Source organism: Podarcis tiliguerta (genome assembly GCF_965153285.1).
Source record: "Podarcis tiliguerta genome assembly, chromosome: 1".
NCBI lineage: Eukaryota > Metazoa > Chordata > Lepidosauria > Squamata > Lacertidae > Podarcis > Podarcis tiliguerta.
Genome location: NC_139534.1, coordinates 59,737,994 through 59,763,205, shown reverse-complemented (window position 1 = coordinate 59,763,205; position 25,212 = coordinate 59,737,994). Strand labels below are relative to the sequence as shown.

The 25,212-nt window shown below is 42.0% G+C and overlaps 1 protein-coding gene and 1 long non-coding RNA gene across 4 annotated transcripts in view; one reads left to right on the top strand and one right to left on the bottom strand.

Annotated features, from left to right (window-relative positions):
- Nucleotides 1-67: 67 nt before the first annotated feature.
- On the top strand, nucleotides 68-23,343 carry CDHR5 (cadherin related family member 5). 3 transcript variants are annotated; one of them, XM_083427804.1, is made up of 15 exons: nucleotides 68-260; nucleotides 1,469-1,647; nucleotides 2,995-3,045; nucleotides 3,684-3,776; nucleotides 6,047-6,145; nucleotides 7,348-7,458; nucleotides 8,338-8,505; nucleotides 9,932-10,022; nucleotides 10,447-10,541; nucleotides 13,080-13,286; nucleotides 14,188-14,304; nucleotides 15,111-15,183; nucleotides 16,506-16,790; nucleotides 21,029-21,171; nucleotides 21,732-23,343. In XM_083427804.1, exons 1-15 carry the CDS (start codon nucleotides 182-184, stop codon nucleotides 22,272-22,274), a joined length of 2,334 nt encoding a protein of 777 aa, XP_083283930.1. In that variant the 5' UTR covers nucleotides 68-181; the 3' UTR covers nucleotides 22,275-23,343. The 3 variants fall into 3 exon arrangements, with proteins under 3 accessions (XP_083283930.1, XP_083283929.1, XP_083283931.1); XM_083427803.1 differs by having other exon boundaries at nucleotides 16,287-16,790; XM_083427805.1 differs by having other exon boundaries at nucleotides 69-260; nucleotides 16,641-16,790.
- LOC310672086 overlaps nucleotides 15,483-25,212 on the bottom strand; it is a 36,702-nt gene continuing 26,972 nt past the window's right edge. The window contains exon 2 of the long non-coding RNA XR_014508389.1: nucleotides 15,483-15,722. This is a non-coding gene — a long non-coding RNA (uncharacterized lncRNA). The remainder of the gene's footprint in view (nucleotides 15,723-25,212) is intronic.

The following is a 25,212-nucleotide window of genomic DNA, read 5'->3' as shown; positions in this document are numbered from 1 at the left end:
AAGTCATAAATAAGTGAATCAATAAGCTAGGATGCAAAGGTCAAACGACTGTGTCAGCTCAGTGTCATTTGCCACATTATTTCCTCATGGAACAGTGAAAGGAAGATACATTGCAACAATTAACGAAGAAAAGTGGATGGTCCGCGTTCCTTAATTTTTGGATTTCTTTTCCATCTGCCCAATGGCTCTTTTCAGGCAGTCCTGTACTGGGGTGCTTTTCCTCTTGCTGTCAGCAATTCATGTTCAGGCACAGAATTCAGGTCAGTATGTTTTCTGGATAGGGGAAAACACTCTGATTTGGGTTTGTTTGTTTGTTTGTTTGTTTGTTTTTAATATAAAAGGATATACCAGTAGAAAAACAGGTGCTCTCAATGTGCAGCACAAGCTGGTACCTGTTTCACTGGAAGCATGTCCTACCACGTAGGACTTTTGGAGAAGTGTGCCTTGGACCGCAGCCTGAATGCCGTGCATATGCCAAGCATAGGCCGTAGCATGGTTTGGTTCCTGTCAGCCAGAATCTACAGTATAACCTTTCTAATATTCTAATGAAAGATGCATTTTGTAGCAGACCTTTGAATGGCCAAATTATCACACAGGCAAGAAGGTGGCCATTTCAAAAGAAAGGGCTTTTTTCTTGTTAATTATCATTTGAATAATTGATTTATAATTAATTACATGGACAAAAAAAATAGGGGTACGCATGGATGAGGTGAATGATGGCACTTTTTTGACTATGATGTCTGGAGTTTACTTAAGAACTAGAAATCAGTTAAAGGAATTAATGATATGAAGAGGAATCCTTTTACACGATGTTGGGTTTGTCCCAAGTTATATGGTTATAAGATGTTGGCAAAGTTAACTATTTGCTAAGATTTGAAAGACTATACCTTCACATGCATATATCTAGATAGCAAGTGGGTAAGAAAGCTTGTTAGGCAGATTGTCTTACACCTGCCTGTTACTGAGTTCAGGGGCGAATCTGCTATGAAACTAATGAAGCTTAAGGCTTCAGGGCCCCTAATCCTGGAGGGGCCCCAGAAGCAACTTTAGTCCACATTGCTTAAAATCTTTGGGTCTAGTAGACCCAATTTGAGTCACATGACTCAAACTTCTTCTCCTCCTCCTCCTCCTCCTCCTCCTCCTATATTTCAACAATCCCAATGTTTGAGAGTCAGTAGCACAGATGTTGTAAAGGTGTGGTGATCTGTTGTGGAACAACCCCATTGAATAAGATAAATGGGGTTACCCAGACCTTGTTGCTGGTTGCAAAGGGGCCCCCATGACAGTTCAAGCTTCAGGGCCCCCAAAATGTAGGTCCACCACTGTCTGAGTTTATATGATATTTCCTATATATTTGTCCCAGACAAATTCTTGGACTAGAATACACAAAGCACTAGTTGATCTTATGCCTTCTTTTGACTAAGCATGTGCTTCGGGAGATTTAAAATATTGTCTTTTGTTTCACTAGATTGTGGTGTGCAAGATAACGTTGTTAATATCCAAGAGAATAATCCTCCTGGGGCTTTTATTACCAACATTAACACAGCTGACGGTGTCACAGTAAGAATTAACCCATTGGTATTGAATGGTGACCAGTTTGAGATTCAGAACTCACAACTGCTCCTGAAAAATTCAGTGGATTATGAGGTAATGAACTGGTATGAAAAAGATGCAGAAATATGGCTGGGGGGTTAATAGCATAGAATCAGAGAATCTCAGAGTTGGAAGGTTGCCCAAGGGTCATCTAGTCCAACACCCTGAAATGCAGGAATCTCAGCTAAAGCATCTATGACAGTAATGGTAGCCAGTCAGACTCCTATCTAGAAACGTGGTAAGGTGAGGTGGAAGTGAATCAGGGCAGTACAGTCATAACCTGAATATAGCTATCCAAATATTTTAAAGCTATTTAATAGCCTTAATTAAAACATTGAAAACAAGTGCCTCGCAAATGTCCATTCTCTCTGAGCTTTTATATTCTTTTGGCCAGAGCAGTGTAAGGCAAAGGACTTACTTTGTTGCCTGAGGCAACAGACAAGATGGCTTCCCCTCCCTGTTCCATAAAGTGTTCCTCAAAGTGGTAGATATGCAAACAGGCTTTCTACCAGGCAGCATATGTCATGTGATAGATTAAAGCCAATTTGCATGCCATCATTACATGCAGGTAATGCTTCTTCATTTGAAGGCTATGGAGTATTTTCAAGTGTGATGATTAAACTGCCTCTGAGGACCTCTTTCACTTTTTATGTATGCATGAGATAGTTGCTAAATAACAGAACTTAGAGTGGAAGAGAGGCTTTTGTAATTCAAACAGGAATTCTGGTCAACGTTGGGGTTTTTTAGTCACATTATAAACCCATTTGGGCAAAAAACTTTTGTGTGAAAACTACCAGTAGTGATTCTTAGTACAGTGATACCTTGGTTCTCGAACTTAATCTGTTCTGGGACTCTGTTCGACTCCCGAAACTGTTCGAAAACCATGGCGCGGCTTCCGATTGGCTGCAGGAGCTTCCTATACTCAAGCAAAAGCCGCTGAAGTTGCGTCGGACATTCAGCTTCCCAAAAACATTCACAAACCAGAACACTCACTTCTGGGTTTGTGGCATTCGGGAGCCGATTCGTTTGGGAGCCAAGCCATTCGAGAACCAAGGTACCACTGTATAAACATTTGTTTAGTTTATTCTGATGTACACCATCCTAACTGATCAAGATAGGCAAAAATGTTAAAAATGTCTAATTTTTGATTATTATTTCACATATCCTCATAGTTAATAATACTTCAGCCATCAAATGCTTGGGTGAACAGGAATGTTTTCATATTCCTCCTGAATGTTAATGATGAAGGCAGATGTACTTCAGGAGGAGTGCATTCCATAAACAGGGAGCCACTACCAGGAAGGCCCTATCAGGCAGCACCAATAGCTAAAATAAAAATAAATAAATTAAAAATTGTTCCAGAAATCATGATTTAATTGAAATCATTTGTTTTTAATACAGGTTTCAACAGCGCTAGTTGTAGAACTACAGTGCTTCAGAGCGGATATAGTCGTGAGTAATATCTGAGATGCTACTTTGTGTTGTTAGATGTTGCACAAACATAGTGGGAGACACTTCTTTGCAACGTCATCTAGGCCCAGAGTTTTCCCCCAAGAGAACCACATTCCCTCAGCAACTAATCCGCCAGGGGCTGCATGCCAAGTGTGGGTGGGGCTGAAGCTAATGGTAGACATGGTCACACACACCTTCTATCTCCGATACACCCTTTGCCTCCTTCACCCTCTTCTCTTTCTCTCCATCCCTTGTCAATGGCATGCCAGGGGTGGGGCCAGTGCTCCCCCCCCCCTCCTCAATTTTGTTTGATAATTTCAATTTTCAAAAAACAGGTGTATTGTATAAAAAAAATGTCAAACACAAAACACTTGGAACTGCTAAATTTATTTTATTTTAAATTGCAAGAATAAGTAATGCAACATATTTGAATTCGGTGGCACATGTCTTGGGTTGAACTTTTTGGATTATTGTCATTTTCAAGCTTAGTTCATGTTTGAAGCCAAGAGGGCCACCCAACATTCCTTTTTTTAAAAAAAAAAAAGACCATAGTTCTAACATCACCAGCATCACCCCTGATTTTCAGCATTTCAACAGTCAATCAATTACTAACATTATTCTGCTTTGCTCACCACCAGGTAAATAGTATTACTGTTGTAGTGAACATTATTGATGTGAATGACAACCCTCCTGTGTTTCCAGAAACCAACATCACCGTCAGTGTTCGAGAGGTATGATAGTGATGATGATGATGATAATGTCTCTGCAACAAGTGACAATGGACTGTAGCTATAATTCTGACAGAACCATAATCTTGGGAAGAATAAAACCTTGTATAAACATTAAAATACAAATATTAAGCATAACACAATGAAATAGAAATGATGCTTAACCATAACATATTATTGCTGTTTCCAATTTAATTCCAAAATAACAAACAAATATCCATGAGAGTTAAGAGAGAAATATAGATTACAACTCTATTACACTATTAAGCTCACTGAAATATTTTCTTTGAAACAAGTTCATAAAAACTGCTCAAACAGTAATGTCCACTTTGTTAGCCATAGATACAATTGTATGCAAATTAACGCAACCATTGGGGGGGGGGGAATATAGAAGATGCCAAAGACATTACCACCCTCAGGTCCCCTTCAGTGACTAGTTACAGTGCACAATGGATTTCCAACCTCAAATCGAGAAGTTTGTTCAGAAAATAGGGGTAGCTGTTCATTTAAAATACTGGGTGCAATGTTCAATCAAACTGTTTAAATAACTCTATCATATCCCAGTTTATTTTTATTTAGCAATATTTCTAAAGGGATAGCATCCTAATCTACTACTAGTATTGTAAAGAACTCATAGGTTGTAATTTATAATGCCGCCTACTTCCTTTGCCAACAAAATCATGTATCTGCAATGCATGAGGTTTTACTCCTTTATTTAATATAAAATACAGAAAACTCTTCTTATAGCAATTTAAACATGAAAAGACTAAATGTAAAATTAGATAAAGGTATCCTCTCTACAATAAAGTTATTAATAGTCAAATGCAAGCTTCTCCTATTCTGACTGAAGGGAACAATAACTCTCTTTTACACTAGATAAGATCCTCATCATTATCCCACACAGAATCTCGTCACACTGAATCTTTCAAATGATGAAGCCAAACACATTCAGTTTTAAAATACAACGCAGACTCCCCTCTGCATGTATGGTTCTATTGCATTGTGCCTTATGTGGTAAACCATTAATTCTCTCTCACTTAGTGCAAGGTATAAAGAGGCCAATAGGGGGATTGGTGAAAGACTAGGACTGGACTGGGGAGACCTGACTACAAATCCCCAACGAGCTCATGGGGTCCACTTAAACCAGTCACTCTCTTTCTATCTAACCTGCATCACAAGGTTATTGTGAGGGGGAAATGTAGGTTGGGAGGAGAGAACTATATGCTGCTGTGAGGTTTTTGTAGAAGCGACAGGATGCAAATACAGTATTAAAAACGGAAAAGCATATGTCTACATGTCTATGCATTTAGTATAGTGCCAGGCTAGATGTGAGACTATAACTATATGAACAAAGTCAACACACACATTTTGGGGGGTTATGTAAATCCAAATAACAGCTGAGGAGGATCCTGGACAGCTTCCATAGGCAGGAATGGAAGTGTTTTCAAAAAATGGCAACAGCAGCATGTTGTTGTTTAGTCGTTCAGTCGTGTCCGACTCTTCGTGACCCCATGGACCAGAGCACCCCAGGCACTCCTGTCTTCCACTGCCACCCGCAGTTTGGTCAGATTCATGTTTGTAGCTTTGAGAACACTGTCTAACCATCTCGTCCTCTGTCGTCCCCTTCTCCTTGTGCCCTCCATCTTTCCCAACATCAGGGTCTTTTCCAGGGAGTCTTCTCTTCTCATGAGGTGGCCAAAGTATTGGAGCCTCAGCTTCAGGATCTGTCCTTCCAGTGAGCACTCAGGGCTGATTTCCTTAAGAATGGATGCGTTTGATCTTCTTGCAGTCCATGGGACTCTCAAGAGTCTCCTCCAGCACCATAATTCAAAAGCGTCAATTCTTCGGCGATCAGCCTTCTTTATGGTCCAGCTCTCACTTCCATACATCACTACTGGGAAAACCATAGCTTTTACTATACGGACCTTAACAGCAGCATAGGAGAGGAAAAGAGAAAGAGGTGGGAGGATCTTGAACTCCACGCCTCACGGCACCATGGTCCCCAAGACTCCTCAGGCTTCCTCATCACTGCTTTGCATTATGAGAAAAGCATACATGTCAATTGTGGTCCTTTTCATTTTGGCCCAGGATTCTGCAAGGAACTTGTTGCTCCTTTATTCTAGATTGCATTTGAATGTTGTGACCTACTTTGGTTCTTCTGAGAAAATTGTGTGCATGTTACTTATCTGCCTAGTAAATTATCTATCTGCTGTAAATTACATGTGACAAAAAATAGCTCAAAATGATGTTCCTTTTTTTGTTTTGTTTTTCAGGATATAGCAGTGAACACGACTGTCGTGCCCCAGGCTAATGTAACAGCTAAGGACGCTGACAAAGACACAATATATTACAACCTTACAGCAGATCCACCAGTTAGTATATAGTTGGGTGGGGAGTTAGTATAGCCCAGGCAGAGGCAAACTTCGGCCCTCCAGATGTTTTGGCCTACAACTTTCATGATTCCTAGCTAACAGGACCAGTGGTCAGGGATGATGTGAATTGTAGTCCAAAACATCTGAAGGGCCGAAGTTTGCCTATGCCTGGTATAGCCAGTGGTGCAGACAGGTAGTTTTACTGGAGCTCTTTCAGTGGAAATGTGTATTTGTTCACTTAATTCAAAACATGCTGAGTTTGAGGGCCCTCCCATTCAGGGCTCATCCAGACTTCTGCTTGTCCCACGGCTTCCCCCCAGGGAAACCCAATGTTTACTGTCGAATCCAAGCAAACATCAGTTGGGGTTTTCTCCAGATTGACATTTGCTCCAATTTAGAACTAAAGAGCAGGTTTTCTGAGGGAAAGCAGCAGCACAAAGGCAAAACCACTCAGGCCCACCCAGGCCTGGAAAGCATGGGAGAAGCAGAAAACCACTCAGAGCCATGCTTTCTAGGTATGGGACAAGCAAAAGTGTGAACATGACTTCAGTCTATGGAATGGGGCCCCGGGATTCTGCTCCAAAGCCCGGCACTTGCTTCTCCCATAGCTGCAGCCCTGAATCCAAATAAACATAAAACATTATGCTCTCTCTCTCTCTCTCTCTCTCCACTGTTTTACTATCTGTGTTACCTCATTCCTAAGCTTCCAGCCTACATTGCTTCAATTGCTTCCACCCTCTCTTTTTCTGTGGAGGATGGGGACCCTACTCAATTGGTGTCTCATCCCCAGTTCTTTTGATCCTTTGATGTCCTAATAGTCCATTAGCCCAGGCTATCACCTCACACCTGAGGCTAGTCCTGGCTTAATTAGCTATTGACACATCTCAGTAAACATGACCTTGGCATCATTAGCTTTTGATGCATGCTGATTCCAGAGAATTAGAAGTGCCTAACACACAGTTAAAATACACATGGGTCGAGCATAGTTTTCACACTCTAAGCCTTAATTAAAAGGATTTAAATGAAAACTCCATTGTACCAGTAAGAAACCAGAGATCATATACTTTCCATAACCCAGTCACTTTAGGTGTCGAAACATGCAACAATAAGCAATACCTTTGACATTAAACAGTGTTTTTGAAATGGCATTAGGTTCCATATCTGTGATGAAGAGTGTTTCACTATCTCTTCTTGTCTTCTAGGTAGGACTGGAGTATTTTAACATTGAAGGAGTTAATAACCCGCAAATTTACTTGCTCAAAACCTTGGATTATGAAAAAATTAACTACATGCAGTTCGTCTTATATGCCATGGTGAGTTTTATCATGAGCAAAATATATGTTTATTTGTGACTGCCCTGCTGCACATGTGTTTCCACATTCACCAGATAAATGCCCTTGTGCTTTCAGGGTTGCCACTGGCAATCTTGACAATTGCCAGGCCCCCACATCCCAGAAGTCTGGCCTAGGTATAAGAGCTCTGATGCGCGCACAGAGTTCCTTGCTCTGCAAATGCTTTCTCAGTCATTTCAGTGCAGAGATCCAAATATTTCTATAAAAGTGTTTGCAGAGCTTCCCCCTTCAGTGAAATGCATAAGAAAGATCATGCTGAAAACATCCTTGTTTACCCAGGAGTTTCCTGGCCATGAATATTGGCTGCTGCATGTGGCCAGCCACTGTGGTTATTGTATTATTGCAAATGTTATATCATAACGAATTGTGTCTTATTTTTTGCACTGGGTGGTATTCAACTAAGGGCTTCCAGAACAGTGCAAGTGGGGAGGCAGGGAGGGATCGTTCTATCTAGCAACTCCATATGCTTGCCCTGGTTGAACGACTGCCTTATCTCAATGTTGAATTCCTCCCACTCTTTTTATTTCTGTACATTGCATTCTGTTTTCAACTATAAAGCAGTATGCCAATGTTTTAAATAAATCAAATTGCACATTGGTGCTGGACTATCAGTTTCCAGCAGGGTGCACTCATGACCTTTGATCAGAGATATTGCCTTTAAATGAATTTATTTAATTTGGCTGGTATGAATCAATGCAGCTACTTGAACTCAGAACTTCTGACAAGGTAACCTGTCCTGGTGGGTTTTGCACGTATAGTGCTAGGGATTGTTTTGGTGCTGCTGTTATAATGGACATGTTCCCATTTCTTGTTTTTGTCCTCCATTTTTCTTTCATATAGGATGGGAAGGCCGGTGAAGCTCCACACACAGCCACTGCAACAATAACCATACATATCCTACAGGCTGACCTGAGACCTCCCTGGTTCCAGCCATGCACTCCTTTTGGAGGGAATATAATGTGCATCAACACGGGCTACACTGGCAAGGTCAACATTTCGGAGAATATGGTATGCACAAGGAACCCTTAGGCTGTGTCCACCCCAGGATGCCTCACTTAATTTTGCTTTGCTCCTCTCGGTCCCTATAGGACTCTTTTTGTCTTTGCTGTCTATGGACTCAAAGATCAGTCCAGGAGTGCCCTGGAACCAAGCAGCACCTCTGCCTGCTGCATCAAACCTGGAACAGAATTGCTGCCAATACCAAGAGGGCACTGGCTATTCCCAAGAAAAATAGCTGGGGCAGAAAAACTTCTACACAACATTACAACTTTTACAACCCAACTAAACACACTTTGCATGAGGCTCAAACTACATCTTTGGTTCTTGCCTCCACTTTGATTTAACCCATTGCAGTCTATGGCAAAGGATGTGTAAGCAAAAAAAACAGCAGACAGAAGCTGCTTTGCCCATTCCCTCCTGTCTTAAAAAAAAGCAGCACAAAAACATGCCCTTGTTGCTTTTTTGCCCACAAGGGAGAAAGAAATGGGGTTCTCATATCTTTCCCCCGTGTCTTTCCTTCCACACATGAAAAGGCAGTTTGGGGAGGGCAATATTGAGTCGGGAAAGTGCCAGAAGGGGGAAGGGTTAAGCAGCCAGCCAAACTTCCTGTTACCTGCAGAGAAGCCTATTAGCCATGCTAGGGCTGCTGCTCGCAGGTCTTCTGCTTCACTCCAGATCAATGCCAGCAAGTCGGGGTTTGACTCCAAACAGCAACACAATGAGGAGTGTGCTTTCATACAACAAGCGGGGTTCAGGAGCAGATTTTGCCTGTGTGGTGGGTATGCTATGAGCAGCCTACCCCTTCCAATAAGCATCTTCTTATGCATAAGAAACGGCAGTGACAAAACAATACTTCTACGTGTCATGAAATTAGCTTCTACTACCAGGAAACGGGACTCTTTTTGTTGTGGCTGCCACTCCTTTAGGCTACAGTGGCTGCTTCCTGCTCATGGACTTGTTGTTCGCTAGGAAAGTAATAACCTACAATTTGGTATGTAAGCACACAGCTTGCATTGAGGCTGGAGGCTACATGCAAAATGGCAGGTTTCATGTCAAACCTATTAGGGAACCTTTTTAGCATGAGAGATAGAGAGCAGCAATGATTGCAGGCTGGTGTGGGGAGTAAGCATGGGAACAATGGGGGTACACAGCATCTTCAACAGGCCAGGACCTCCGAAACAGCCAGAGTGAATGTAGCCACATCATTATCATCATCATTAAATTTATATCACTCATATGTGAAAAAGGCTTCATCCAATTCATCATCAGCCAGCTGCAGCATCAGCTCTATAATTTATAATTTGTTTTCAGATATGTTGTTATTGTAACATCTTGTTAACTAAAAGCCAGACTCGTAATGGCTGGAAGTACCTGAAGTGAGCAAATGCTTTGATTTCTGGAAACATCTGAAAATGTTTTACCTTGTTTATTGCAGAATGAGTCTTTGGTCTTGGAGCCAGGACCCCTCTATGCTATTGATGGGGACAGAGATTTGAATGAAAAAGTAGAGTATGCAATTGCTGATGGTGAGTAGATTACTCCTACCCACGGGGGGGGGGAAGTTTTGGATGCCAACATTTCCAGGAAAATCAAGGCTTAGTTAATAAATCCCTGTGTAGCCTTTTGAGTTTCTATGTGTTCTAAATAAGCTACTCCATGTGGCAGGCACAGGTGTGTATACACCCACACACCCACACCCACACTGAGCTTTGTATCCCAGCTGGTAACATGGGTCATCAGCTACATCCAGCCTTGGATGTGATGGTATCAGAGCCATGGGCGTAGCCAGGATTTATTTTGAGAGGACAAATGTGAGCTATCTGCAACACAATCACTCAGTTAAGTATTTTTATTTATTTACTTGATAAATAACTCCCGTGGCTACACCCGTCCCATTCTTTCTTCCGGTGACCAGAAGTTCCAATTACTAATTTTCTCAAATTTCATTAGGAAATGACGACACGTTCTCAATAGACAAGGATTCTGGGGAAATAACAATGAACAAGACTGTTAACACTCTGAAGACTTTCATGTTGTATGTTGTGGTAAGTCTCTTTGTGATCTGTGTTGATCAACTCCTAGCCGGAATATGTGTTTACCAAGGAGAAAAGAGCTAGCTCAGCTTCCCTCAAACTGGTGCCCTCCAAGTGTTTTGGACTGGCATGGGCGGATGGGAATTGCCATTCAAAGGATCTGAGGGCACCAGGCTGGGGAAGGCAGAGCTAGGCTGTGAGAAATGTCTCTTAGCCATTCATTAGGTCAGGGATGGGGAGTCTGTCGCTGTCCAGATGTTGTTCACAGCAAACATGGTCAATGGTCAGGGATGGTGTGAGTTGTAGTCCAGCAACATCTAGAAGGCCACTAGTTCCCCACTCCCACATTTACCGGTAATCCATGATAAGCTGGAGCTAATCCTATAGGCCTTCAAGGATGAGCAGTCTCAGGCCCACAGGCCAAATTTGGCCTGCCAGGTCTCCCTATTTGTCCCACAAGACCATTTCCCCCAGACCATGCTCACCTGCCCCACAGCTGATATCATCTGCCGGTGTGTGGGGAGTTCAGGCCTGCTGGGTTCAGGTGTACAAGGCAGCTTCCTGCAGAAAGTGAGGCTGAACTGCCCACACATCAGCTGAATGTGTGCAGTTTTGAAACCAGATAGTTCAGTTCACTATCTTGATTCAAAATGGTGTCCAAAAATAGACAAAACCCTGCTTTTTGATCTCAGGAGCCATTATGCAAAATTTGCATATGACCATGTTATGAGTCTGGGGCAGGGTAGGCTTCTATGCTGAGAGACCCTTCTAAAGCCTGGATCCAGCAAGTGTATAAATCTAAGCAAGGATTCAAATTCTTGGAATAGCCAGGCTAGTTTCTCAATGAGGTAATGGCCTAAGTTTGGATTGTTATGGTAACAAAGGAAGTAGCTGTGTGCCAGACAGCAAATGGGTGGTGCTCCCTTCCTCAACTCTCTGGTAGTTAGAAATACAAATGCCAAGCTGGAGAGTCGAGTTATGTGTGCTAGAAGCTAGAATCTGCAAGGTTGCAGGCTGGGTAGGGGGGGGTGGGAGACAGAACTATGCTTGATTTCTATTGGAACCCAAGGTTATGGCTACAGTAGAAACAAGACCCTTTCTGGAGGTCTTAACGGTGTTGACCCATCCATCATAGGCTCAGATTGTACATATATGTGTGTAAACAAACCATATATCATAAAGATGCAACAGTCTCCACTGTCCCTCAATCAAAAGGAAACAGGAACCCTGGAACTCCTGAAATCTTGCAGTACTTGGAGACTGGGATGGCATGCAACAATATCTTAAGAAGTGTCCAAGTACATAGAGTGGTATTCAAGGACAGGGTGCCAACTGTGCAAGGGTATCCTCTTGTGAAATGAGGTCTCCCCCTCTCCCTCCCCCATACCCTTCCAACTCTACAGCTGGAACTCTATGATGCTATGAAACATGCCCCTGCCTTGGAACAGATTCAGGAATCCCTAGAACAGAATTAGGGTGTGCACAGATTTCTCCTTGCGTAACAGATCATTCTCTCCCGTGCTATGTTGGATTCTACCCACAGTGAACAGACAAAGAAACAGCTTCCCAAAATTTGTAGTAGGAATTCAAGTGCTTGGTTAAAATGTTGCTCACCTCAGATCCTTAGATTAAGAAACATAGGCTACAAAACTGAATTTCTGCAGTTTGGGCATTTTTGGGAGAATGCCAAAAGGGTCAATCCTGTCCCCACAAGAGTCTGATAAAAGGCAAAGTACTCCACACTCAGTGACATTGTAAAAGCCAGTGGCAGAGAGTGGAAGAAAAGCTTATCATCCCAGATCTCAAGAACATACTCCACCCCACTCCATCCTGTGGGATGTGAAACACAAGAGCAGTCAATTACAACATTCCTAGAGTGTACATGTTTAGACATGGGGAGGGATGTTTGTCCAGCCAGCAGGTAAACTTCCTGTTTCCCTCTGGGCTGGACAGACTTCCTCCACATGTGACTAGAGGTGGGTGTGGCCTCACCTGTGCAGGTAACGACAAAAGCACAGGGCAGGGGCAGCCATCTCTCTCTGCCATCTTCATCTTCGAACAAGCAACATCTCTCCTGAGTAAAAGATGCCCTCTTGGCTCCCAGCCAAGAGAGAAGAAAGGGACTATCTTCCTATAAGATAGATTCCAAATGTATATTACTTCATTAAGCTTAAGTCTGCGTTCTGGGATCTGATTGTGAACAGAATGTGAGTAAACTCTTTTTATACTTTTGTAAAGGACTGTGTCATGTCTTCTATTTTAAGAGGGAATAAGGGGAAATTACCAGAGTAATTATTATAGAGGCTTAAGCAAGCCTGAGCAAACGCTGCCGTTGCAAACTTAAAATGAAGGGGAATGTTTTACTCTGCTGATATTGGGAACTTGTTAACACAAGTTGGATAAGGATATAATCAGACAATACATCCTCTCCTGCATCCCTGAACATTCCCACACATCCCCACCCAGTGCTTATTTTCCATTAAGTCCTTTTGCATTTTATCCCTTGAGGAGAATGACTGTGCTTGTGCTTCTTGCTCTCTCTTTCTCCAGGCTTTCCAGACCAACAATCCATACAGATATTCCCAAACAACAGTGGAAATCAAGGTTATGCGTAGAAATGACCACAAGCCATACTTTGAGAAAACCCTTTACGCAGGAACTGTGTCTGTGGGCCTGCCTGTTCCCAGCCTGGTCATGGAGGCTGGGAGACCTTCAGTGCCCCTACGCATCTTTGCTGCGGATGATGACTTCACTGATGTATGGAACTTTAGATGCCTTTGAAGGTCATTGGGGTGCTGGGCAGGGGGCAGAGATGTTAAGATACTAATAATGATATCAGATATGGTTCCTATGTGAGGTTCATGCAAGTTAATGCATGAAGGGTTAGAACGACCCTCATATCTCTTTTAGCATTATGATCTCATATGCAAATCTTCAAACCCCTGATCTGCATATGACCTGTCCACTTTGCCTCTCATTTACCTGTCTACAATAAAATAAAAACCACCTGGATCAAGCAATCTTTTGCAGGCACCAAAAATAATAATAATAAAATCTCTTGTGACCCCCCCCCCCGCATTAAAAATTATTTTGTCAAATATTTATTTACATTTTATGCCCTCTCCTTTCTTCCATAATGGAATGCAAGGCAACACAACACAACACAACACACATGGGGCTCCCAGGCCATTTCCCAGCCAAGCACTGGCCAGCTGAGCTTTTACAGCATAACTGTATCACATACACCCAGATTATGCCCTGGGACCATTTTCAATTTGGACCTTTTGTCAAATAAATAATGTTCTGAAATTATGTAATTCAGAACTTCCTGATAAATTTGGAAGTAAGAAGTAGTACAGTTTATTTATTTTATCTTATTCTGTGTTGAAGGGGTTGCAGAAATGAGGATTGGGGGGGGGCAGGTACATACCCTACAACCTGGAGGAAATAACTGGGGCAGGCTGAAAGGAAACATGCTGAAAGTGTTGACAATAACAGGGAAGCCGATACAAACAAGGCCACAACCAGGACACTGGCACTAGTGACTAGGTGCATATTGCATAGCCAGGGTGGGAACGGGGTGGAGAGCATAGGGACAAATTGTTGTCTGGTTTCCATGTGCTTAATTAAAGTCTATTTTTATATTCTCCATTCACAGAAATTCAATCCTGATATCAAATACCAAATCCAAAACAGCACGAATTTCACAGTTACCGTAGATGGATTTCTCCTGACTGCTGTAGTTTTGGATGTGGCCTCCACCGTCACCCTTTTGGTAGGTCATCTTTCCCCCAAAATTTGTGTGCTATATTAATTTGATTGTAATGTCTGATGCTAGAAAAAGGCACCAGAGGCCCATTTAAGCATGGGCTGCTGTCATCATAATTTCTCTCATTGTTATTTCTCACTCCAAGAGAGTCTGGTCATGGATAATTTAAAGTGGACAAAAATACCAAACACACAGATGGGAGCCAGGACACGATAGTTATTTACATTCTGATCAGGATCACATTTGTTTAAAAAATGTAACAATATTGGCAATATTTGTTCCAAAGACTCCGGAAACACAAATTAGGAAAGATTATGTATCTTTTATTAGACCAAGTTCTGCAAGCTTGGTCTAATATACCATAGGTATATATGGTAAGATTTCTGTGTAACTCAAAAGCTTGCATTCCACAGCACCAATAGAAGATTGTCTAATCTTCTATCCTACCTGTTTTATGTTGCTTTTCATAATAAATAGTGGCCTTGCTCTATTTGAGTGCTGTTGTGAGGATATTTTAATGAAGGCAATTAACAAAATGAAACAGGAAACCCTTTCATCCTAATTTTATAAGTGTGTGTGTAGGAGTAATAATTGTGCTGCCTAGCTTCACACTCTTGCCAGACCTATCTGTGCATTGCATATGTAGACATCAGCTGTATGTTCTGCAGAACTGGAGTGTATAGATTACACACTCCAATGCACAGAAGCTTGAACTGTTCAGAGCCCTTAACTAATTTAGTGCCTTCATAAATGAATTGACGGAATAAATGTGTTTATGCGAAGGGTTAACATCCACTTTCATGTCTGCACAGGCTATTGCTAATGACACAGCTACTCTGCAAGAGGACAGCACCCTCATAACTGTAGATGTCAAGCCTTTAGAAAGTAAGTTAGCACGTACAGCGTAGATGAAATATAAGGATCACAGATATTGCTCAAAAAGACTAAAGCAAAAGTCTGCTTTCAGATTATCTCTGTTTGGGGTGGGAGGCTCAACCACATGCCAACAAATTCAGTTTACATATTTAAAGTGGTGTGTGTGTGTGTGTGTGTTCTTGCTCAGCAAACATACTTTCAAAACAATGGGACATACTGTACTGCCATAAGGAAAGTGATAGGAAAATGCAATGGAAAGTGCAGGATAATAATTGCTTTGCTCAGCCAATGTAAGAATAACTACTACAATTTTATTTTATTATGTGCCACCCATCTGACTGGGGTGCCCCAGCCACTCTGGGTGGCTCCCAACAGAATATTAAAAGCATGATAAAGTTTGATACATTTAAACTGTATCAGGTTTACCACTGCCTTGCCCCTACCCTTCTACCTCCTGGTAAGCAGCAGTAACGCAAGCAGCCAGAGGTCAGGGGAGCGCTGCCACCCCACCATGCCATCCTCTTCTGTTTGATGTGATGTTGTATAACCTCCCTGCAAACAAAACAGAATGAAGGTTCAATAAATATATGACATTATATAGCTACCCCAGAAACTTTGTACAAACCAACCAAGATTAATGCTCAATTAACAGGCCATCAGGAAGTTACCTCAGGGAAGGCTTGTTGTGCTATATGGCTTAAGGGACCTTAGCTTTATTCTTGGCCCAGCAAAAAATCAATAGCAAGCCTGAAAGCCTAATTTGGACAATCCAAATGTGCCCTTACAAAACATTTGGTCTGTGATTTTGGATCTGAACTAGTCACTAACCCCTTTTCCTAGCATAAAACTAAGGGTGTAGGTTTTCTTTGCCAACAGCCACAGGGGTCTGATAAGATTACCACAGGGTTCTGATAAAATACCTGTTGTCATGATTTTGTCTACATGGGATCTATAAAGGTTCACCATCTAGGGGCTGTTACAATATTGTCTCCATTTTATAATGGTTTTGAGCCTTAATCTGTGTACATTTCATATGAATAAGGTGTTCAGTTTCTTGGTGCAAAGATACAACACTGAAAAATAACTAATACCATGGCCTAATGCATTTTCAGCTCCAACCATTCTTCCTACAGCCATCACTACCACAAGGGCAGGGACCACTATCTCAGATATTTCAGATTTACCACCTGGGACAATCACTACTCTTCCTATAACACCTTCTGCAAGTACAACCAGGAATACTGCCATTACAGAGAAGCCTGCAACAGGCCCAACATCTGACTCAGTCATCCCTCCTTTTGTAACTACAACAAAGTCTCCCATAATCACAGGTAGCACTTTAGAACCCCAGACCGCCCGTTCTCCCATCACTGGGATAAGCCAAGCAACAGATAGGACTGATGAATCTACTGCTGAAACAACTTTTCAGTCTGGAGTAACTGAGCCTTCCATATCCACGGCAACAGGGGGAACGGTCCAAACTGTTACTTCAGCTTCTTCTCAGACTGGAACCACCACCACACATCCCATAACAGATATAAGCCCAGCAACAGATAAACGGTCGACTGCAAATACACCTGCTCAGGCTGGAACTACCACAAAGCATCCCATAACAGGTGAGAGTCCAGCAACAGATGATATAGGGCAATCTACTACTAAGGCACCTCAGACAAAAACCACCAAAGTAACTGATACGACTGTTTCTTCCACTGTTCCAACACCTCTCTATAATGGAACAACCACCCATACCACAGGAGATGCAACTAGAACAACCACCCTTTTGATAACAACTTCATCTTCTGACAACCAACCAGGTAATTCATCTCATAGACTATCAGAACCTGTGTCTCCTCCACCACCACAAGTTGCCCAAGACATAGAGTAAACGTGTTATTCAGAGGCAGACTATACTTGACATTTGTCACGTGGTTTGGTCCTGCATATGTTGTTTTCTTTCACAAATAGCCAGCGTAGGGGGTGGGGACCCATGATACACAAGAATGGTGGCTTTAACAGTCCCTTTTAGAATCCGTCCCTCCCAGCTGCTGTTATCCATCAATAGAAGAAAGCTTCTTGAGATTGGTTGAGGGAATTGTTGTTGGAGAAGTGTCTAGGTCTGGGGCCTAGGCCATGACATTAGGTATTACATGCAGGGATCCCAATACAGCTAAAACTGATTGTGAAAAACTTGAAACAAATGCTTAGTCATGGCTTACTAAAATTCTGCTCCTTTGAATGGGGCTTTAAAAAGGTAAAGGGCGCCTGACAGTTAAGTCCAGTCGCAAACGACTCTGGGGTTGTGGCTCTGATCTCGCTTTACTGGCCGAGGGAGCCGACGTTTGTCCGCAGACAGTTTTTCCGGGTCATGTGGCCAACATGTCTAAGCCGCTTCTGGCGAAACCAGAGCAGCACACAGAAACGCCGTTTACCTTCGTGCCGGAGCGGTACCTATTTATCTACTTGCACCTGGATGTGCTTTTGAACTGCTAGGTTGGCAGGAACTGGGACCGAACAACGGGAGCTCACCCCATTGTGGGGATTCGAACCACCAACCTTTGGGCTTAGTCATGACTAATTTTAGCTGGATCAGGGCCAGGGTGGCATCCAAGTGACTAGAGTTAGTGTTGCTCACATTATTTCTCTGTGTAAGGTAAGACCACTATACCTCCTGATGTGTTTGAGAATTGGTTCACACTCAAGTAGTAAACCTGTGTCTGGCCTGTACCATTTCAGGTGGGGAAGGGGTGGGAGGAGACCCATGTGACCAAATGTTCTGCGAGACAGAAGAGGCTCAGGCAATGAATCCTACTGGAACCCTGGCAGAACTAGCTTAGCAGGAAAAATAGCAGGGAGCGTGTATGGGTTGGTCAGGTAGGTTACCAGGGGGAGGGAGTGGACCAAAGAGTCCAGCTGGTCAATGCAGAGTCTGTTAGCTCATATGGCATGTTAGGTCAGGTGTGCCCAGGTGTGAGGGTTCACCCCCTCCCATTCGTATTGGGCTTTGCCCTAGAATTCAAGCCTGGGATCCCCTGTATGTGAAACATGAGCTATCCATCCCAAATAGCCCTCTTCCTAAAGCCCCAGAACCCCTGGTATGTGTGATGGGGTGTTGGGGAAGTAGGTGGAAGGCAGATAAATATCCCATATGTGTCTAATGGCTTGGGTGTTGTGTAGAACTGCATGCAGTGCAGGTTTGAGTATGTATGTATTTATGTATGTATGTACAGTGGTGCCCCGCAAGACGAATGCCTCACAAGATGGAAAACCCGCTAGACGAAAGGGTTTTCCGTTTTTCAATGCGCTTCGCAGGACGAATTTCTCTATGGGCTTGCTTCGCAAGACAAAAATGTCTTGCGATTCTTGCGATTTTTTTTCGCTCCCCACCCCCTTTTTCTAAGGCACTAAGCTGCTAATAGCCTTTTAGCAGCTAATCCGCTAATCCCTTAAGGCTTTAATAGCCGCTAAACCGCTAATAGCGCTAATCCGCTAATAGGGTTGCTTCGCAAGACGAAAAAACCGCTAGACGAAGAGACTCGCGGAACGGATTCTTTTTGTCTTGCGAGGCACCACTGTATGTATTTAGCATGCAAAAGATGAGTGGTTCAGTAGGGTCTCTCTCCCCCGGGTGGGGCTAAAACTTCATTCTCCTGCTTCTTTGGCGTGAACTCCACTGGAAGCTGTTACTGTTACTGTCGGGGCTTCATGAGATGTATTTTTTGCAGATAGAGCAGGGAGGAATCCAGTTAAGAATGGGTAAGAAAAGAGGCAGCAGAAAGCAACAGACTGAAAATATTATTGACAGGTAGGACAGAATGTGCCAGAGACTTTTAAAGTGAAATAACAGGGGCAAATGAAGTCATAGAATGGTAGACGTGGAAGGGACCCCAAGGGTCATCTAGTCTAACCCCCTGCAATGCAGGAGTCATGGTAGCTTTCAGAGAAAGAAGGAAAGCAATGTCAGGAATGGGCATTATACCTTTCTGGAATCCAAGGCACAATACATTACCCATGGGAAGATGTAATTCTTCCGCCATCAAGGTGGCCCATTGCTATCTGAATGCAGAGTGGAAGAATGTAGCTGCATATCACTGCATATACACCATACATTTAAAACACATGGCTTCCCCCCCCCCACTCCCCCCAAAATTATGGTGATTGTGGTTTGATTCAAGAACTACAGTTTCCAGGATTTGGTGTGTGCATGTGTGATTTTAAATGTATGATGTTTATTTAGCCTGAGTCAAGGGCTGAATCAGGAACACAACCCCACTCTTCCAAGGCCTGCGTCATTTGCTGACCTTTGAAATGTTTTGTTTTCCATAATTCCCCCCCCCCCACTCCAACTTCCCTTCTATAGGAGAGAGGAAGGAGGGAAGGTAGGAGGGCAATAAAGTTTGCAGGCTATTGAGAGACTGGTTTCATTAAAAAAAAAATCAATAGAGGCTGAGCTCTCCATTGTTGTATCACTCAAGGACAGGAGCACTCCTTTTTCTCTCTTTAAAAAGAGGGACAGTGCCAATCCCCCGTGCCCCACCATTTTGTGGACCTGTTGGCTGAGGCTGATGGGAACTGCAGCTCAACAACATCTGGAGGGCCAAAGGCTCCTCATACCTGCTCTAACCCACCATGGTTTCCGCCTTTGGCTGACTGCCAGTGGCTCTCCAGGGTCTCAAGTTGGGAAGTCTTTTTGGACCCTGCTGCTGGAGAGCCTTAAATTGCATTTCAATTGGGCCCTTCTGCCTGCAGAGTATGTCATTTACCACTGAACTAGGCATCCCGCTTCTCCATTTTTTAAACTGAGCCACCCTTCTGGCTTTTGCTATCTCCAAAAGATTGTTTTATTTTTAAAGAGGAAAAAAGCCCTAATTTAGTTAGCAAGCAGTATCTTGATTCCAGCACTTCTGAAGTTGTGTGATATTGGCTATTTTTGAGAGGTGAAGTGCTAGTCATTTCACTTCATATTAATGATAAACTCTTAGAAGTAATAGAAACCGGCAGGCAATAGTCAAAGTCCACGCTGCTGGAGATTACAGACATGAAACTGATAGCTGGTCACGGTTTTACTGATCGCCACAAAGCTTTAAAATGATAGCTTGGTAGTTAATAGGGATGTGAAGTGTGAAATGAGAAAGGGCAAATTCCTACGGCAGGCAAATCCAAGTCAACCTAAGAAAACCCTGGCATGTGTTTCCGATTGGATAGAAACTTGGAGCATAGCTATCTGCCAGTGACTAGTTCAATGTTAGATACGTTATCTGAAAAGCTAGGGATACTTTTAGATATATTGCGTCATGGAATCTGGAAGAGACCATCAAGGAAAGAGGAGGAAGTAATGACACTGCAGCCTCTAAAACCTGTTATCCACACCCACCTGTCTTATACCTTAAGTCTTATATTGACATTCAGGAGGATGTCCCCTCGCCCAATGATTTTTAAAAATTGTTTTCATTTAAATACAAGAACAGCACCTACGGTAACTACAGTAACTTGTTCAGTGGTACATTCTTATTAAGTTCCATATGCAGTACATAGTACGCAAGCAGTACGTTTGTTTACTGTATGTATTATCCATTAAAGTAGCCTCTCCACAGAGATTGTTGTTCTGAGGATGGAATAAAAGTATCTATTTATAAAAGAAAAGGAAGGAAGGAAGGAAGGAAGGAAGGAAGGAAGGAAGGAAGGAAGCCAAGTCTCCCCGAAAGTGCCTACCCTTGAAGTGCCTTTAATTACCCTTCTGTGGCAAGCAAGGCATGCCAATAAAGCCACATTCCAAATATTATTTAACCAGATTTCAATGGGGATTTCTAGAGATTGTTTCCAATATCAGGCTATTGTTTTATGTTTTTGTTTTCAGAAAAGAGTTGTCAGTATAGAACAGAGGACATGGCTGCTGTGGGCACCACTTTGGGATGTTTACTGCTAATCACATTAGTGCTGCTTGGACTGGTCTCCTACAAGTATCACAAACTAAAACAAAGATATGGAGAAGACAGCGAAGTAAGTGGACCTTTTGCTATACATTGATTTTGGAGTGAGAGTGCAAGCCTTAGTTGTGAAGAACTGCAGTGCAGGAATTTGTGAGCTTTTATGCTTTTATCAAGTTGTAACGATGGCCGACGACAACAAAAATACCCAAAGAAAGATAAGAGCCTTGTTTAAAAACATCCCTGGCCCACTCTTCACTGCGTATGCAATGAGTCATTGGAAAGTCACACCTGTACATCAATTACAACATCACACAAGCTAGTATGTTGAGCTGGGATTGCAATTTGTCAAGCAGAAACAGAAGGAAAAGTTGGGGCTGCCATGTGAGCATCAGCCACTACACAACATTTGTGAGTTCTCAGCATATTGCATGAAGCATTTGTATGTAATATGTAAATATGTAAACGTGGCAAATATACTAAGCAGAAATGAATAGTGTGATTTGGCTAATCATTAGATTGAATTATACCACAGGGGGATTAGGCCCAATAATATCTAATGTGGGTGATCCTTCTCTATGCACCTCCCTTCCCTTTCCATCAGTATGAACATTAAATGTCCCTCTTTTGCAGTCTGTTGAAGGCTTGATCAAGAGCAGCATTGAAAGCGATGAGAAACCTAACTCAGGTGGAAAGGAGGATAAGTTGCCAGCAAGTGTGATGTCTGAAGACGACAAACCGGTTGCAGAGAAGTGGCCAGGCACCCTGTCTCCTTTGGAGGAGACAGCGGGAAACAGCCAGGAATCAGCAGCTTCTGAAACGAACAAGGAAGGTGAAGAAGGCAACGGGGACACAGACAGTGAAAAGGAAGTAAGATCCATCCTCACTAAAGACAGAAGGATGTCAGACGATGGCTACAAAGCAGTGTGGTTTAAAGAAGACATTGACCCAGAAGCTAAGGATGATGTTTTGATGATTGAAAATGACAGCGATACAGAACAGAAAGGGAATGAGAGTGACAGTGACAATGCTGATGACCAGGCTGGTGACGATGAAGTTGGTGATGGTGGCAGAGGTGGCAGTGACAGGTCCTTCACTCTAGGAAGAGCTCAACTCCCAGAAATTGATTCCACTGATGATCCTCAGGATACAGAAGGAGATGGTGTTTTTTTGTAGGTGAAATATTGTCCAGGATTCTGTGATAGAGCTGACTGTTTTAAACTATGTTCTGACCAAGCTTCTGCAGCTTCTTCCTATGACCTCGGCCAATTAATGAGCAGCATCCACCAGGAAGGGCAGGGTGCAACCTTGTCCCCTTGGTAATATAACACACCTTCCCCAAGCATAAAGCTGATAACAACATCTTATGGAATTGTTAGGATCATTCAACCCAAGCATGATAATTAACATACAGCAGCAAGGACCAACCCAAAACAGTTTGATCCCTGAGGCAGCCAATTCAAATGGAGCCACCACCTTCCAACACAAAATAGGAAATGGCTTGTAGAAGATGTACCTGTTATCACCGGCATAGTGAGCTCAGCTAGGGTTACTGCTAGTTTACTTCAAAGCAATGGCTGCTGTTCCACTGGTGCTAATCCTGCTAGTATATTTGGACTCATAGTGTTCAACATAGAGATGTCCAGCTTGGTGGGATCCATGTGGCCAGTCATCAGCAAAAACCAACATCTGGAAGAACGTAATAATAATAATAATAATAATAATAATAATAATAATAGTTTTATTATCCCCCCCACCCATCTGGAATAAGCTCTTTAATGAGCAAAGCTGGGATAGTATTTACAGAAGTGTTGTTTCAAACCAGGAGAAACATAGTGCTAGTAGTTTATGGGATTGCCATCTCCTTCACAAATGTCTAATTGTGTCAGGACTGCCAATATGGTCCACTGGGTGGGTCTGAATTCATCCCACTTCCACCGTGGATTGCCTGGGATAAGTTACTTCAAGTCTTCACATGACATGTGGGCTGCTGCAAAGTTGGTAACAAACTAACAGTGCCTTTGACTACTCAGAAATAAGGCACACTGAATTCAATGGGGATTACTTCCAGATGAGTATAGGATTGCAGCCTATGGTTGTGATAATGACCTATTTTTTTCTCTTTTTTTCTTTTCATATTTTTTAACATTACAAACATCCATTCAAATCAAATAACACTGATACAAACTTGGGGTTCTCTGAACCCCCAGACTTCCCCACCACCACCCACCCCGATTTTCAGAATGTACATTTTTTAAAATCTTTACTGCATTTGATTACATTTATCTAACTTTGGTTTAATCCTTTTTTTTTTTTTTAGTCTTTTGTTTTTTTGCAATTACAAGTATTATGAAAATCCTACTAACGTCTTTAAGTGTTTAAGAATATAATCCCCCCCCCCAAATATTCTATTACTTTTTCTTCCAGGAATTGATAGAATTCGGATTTTCTTTCATTTGGTGCATAAATTCCAATAACTATCACTTTTTCATTATTGATCTTAACTGCTATAATCACTCTTCAGCCTTTTTCATCGTTGTAATGCAGTTTTGGCTCCAGCTGAGGTTTTACATAGATTACCACCCTCTCTTTTTTTCTTTACTTGATGCAATAAACTCAAGCCCCAATCTCTTATTTATTAATACTCTTTTATGTTTTTCCGCTACATGAGTTTCTTGCAGACAAATTAGATCATATTTTTGCTTAACCAGAATATGTTCCACCTTGTTCCTTTTTGATTTTTCATTTAAACCATTTACGTTCCAAGTAATAAATTTATAATCCATACTTTATTTCTTATGATACGTCAACGGGTTAAAAAAATAATAATTACACATTCAAGGTCTCAGTATACATTTAATAAATTCCCTTCTTAGATCTGTCTCCTAACTCTCAACTGTTTGTTCAATTTCCTCTGATTCTCCCAACAATTGCCTTTTTCCTCCGAGGTCTTTCCGGTACTTTCTCCAGAACTTGTCTGCATCTAATGCCGACAAGCACTTTCTACGTTTCCCTTTAAAGAAAAAGGAGATGCCTTCAGGGTACTCCCACCTATAGTCCACTGCCTTTGCCTTTAGTGCCTCGGCCAGAGGTCTATAAGCCTCTCTCTTTTTTATCAACCGATTTGGGATAATCTTGTGGACGATAATATCATTTCCTTCCGATTGGAATTTCTTCTAGCATGTAAAATCTATTTCTGAAATCCATAGAGTTAAAAGAGACTAAACAATCAGCCGGCCAGTTGTTTGCTTTTGCTACATTAGATTTGACTCTGAATGCTTTTTCTATTTTTTGTGCTACTTCTGCTTTTTCTAGGTCTAACCAAGCTGCTAGCTCTTTTGAGATTTTTTTCTCAATTATTTCCTCTGTTAGTCCTCTGAATCTTAGGGTATTCTCCCTTCTCTGCATTTGCAACATCGCAATAAAATCCAAAGTTGAATCCTGCTGTGCTTTCAGATCTGCTGTTTCTTTCCTTATCTTATCGCATTCCCTTTTCAACTCTCTATTTTCATTTTGTAATTTTTTCCGAGCTTCCTCTAGGTTCTGTGTTTTACCTTTAAGGTCTAGCACTATTTTCGTCAGTTCTGAGTTTTTTTGTACTAAGTTATTGACCTGAGTTGATAACTCAGCTGCTATTTTTACATTTTCATCTATTTTAACTCCCATTGAAATAAGTTTTTCTTCTGTTGCTTTTGCCTTTTCATTTACATTATTTTTTAAATCTTGGATATCTTTCTTCAAACTTAAAATTAATTCTCTCATATTTAGTGGTTGATCCATGTCAATTACAGAAGTTCTCCTGATTTGTGAGGCTGAAACTGCCGCAGAACCTGACACAGTTGTTTTTTTACCATACATCACTAAGAAATTCAATTAGCTCACTAGGTAATTTGTTCTCTTTCCTTCTGTCTTACAGATTGGATATCAATTAAATTCAATCTTTCTTAATACAATCACGACAATTTTACCAATCCATTGTCTTCATAATCCACTCTTCTTTAGCTGGTGTTTTCTCTTCCTTCCATCCCTGGGCGTAAAGCATTCTTATCATGACCTCATTAAATTAGAAAAGGTTTAAAGGGAACTTGTGGTCCTCCACATATTCCCATCATCC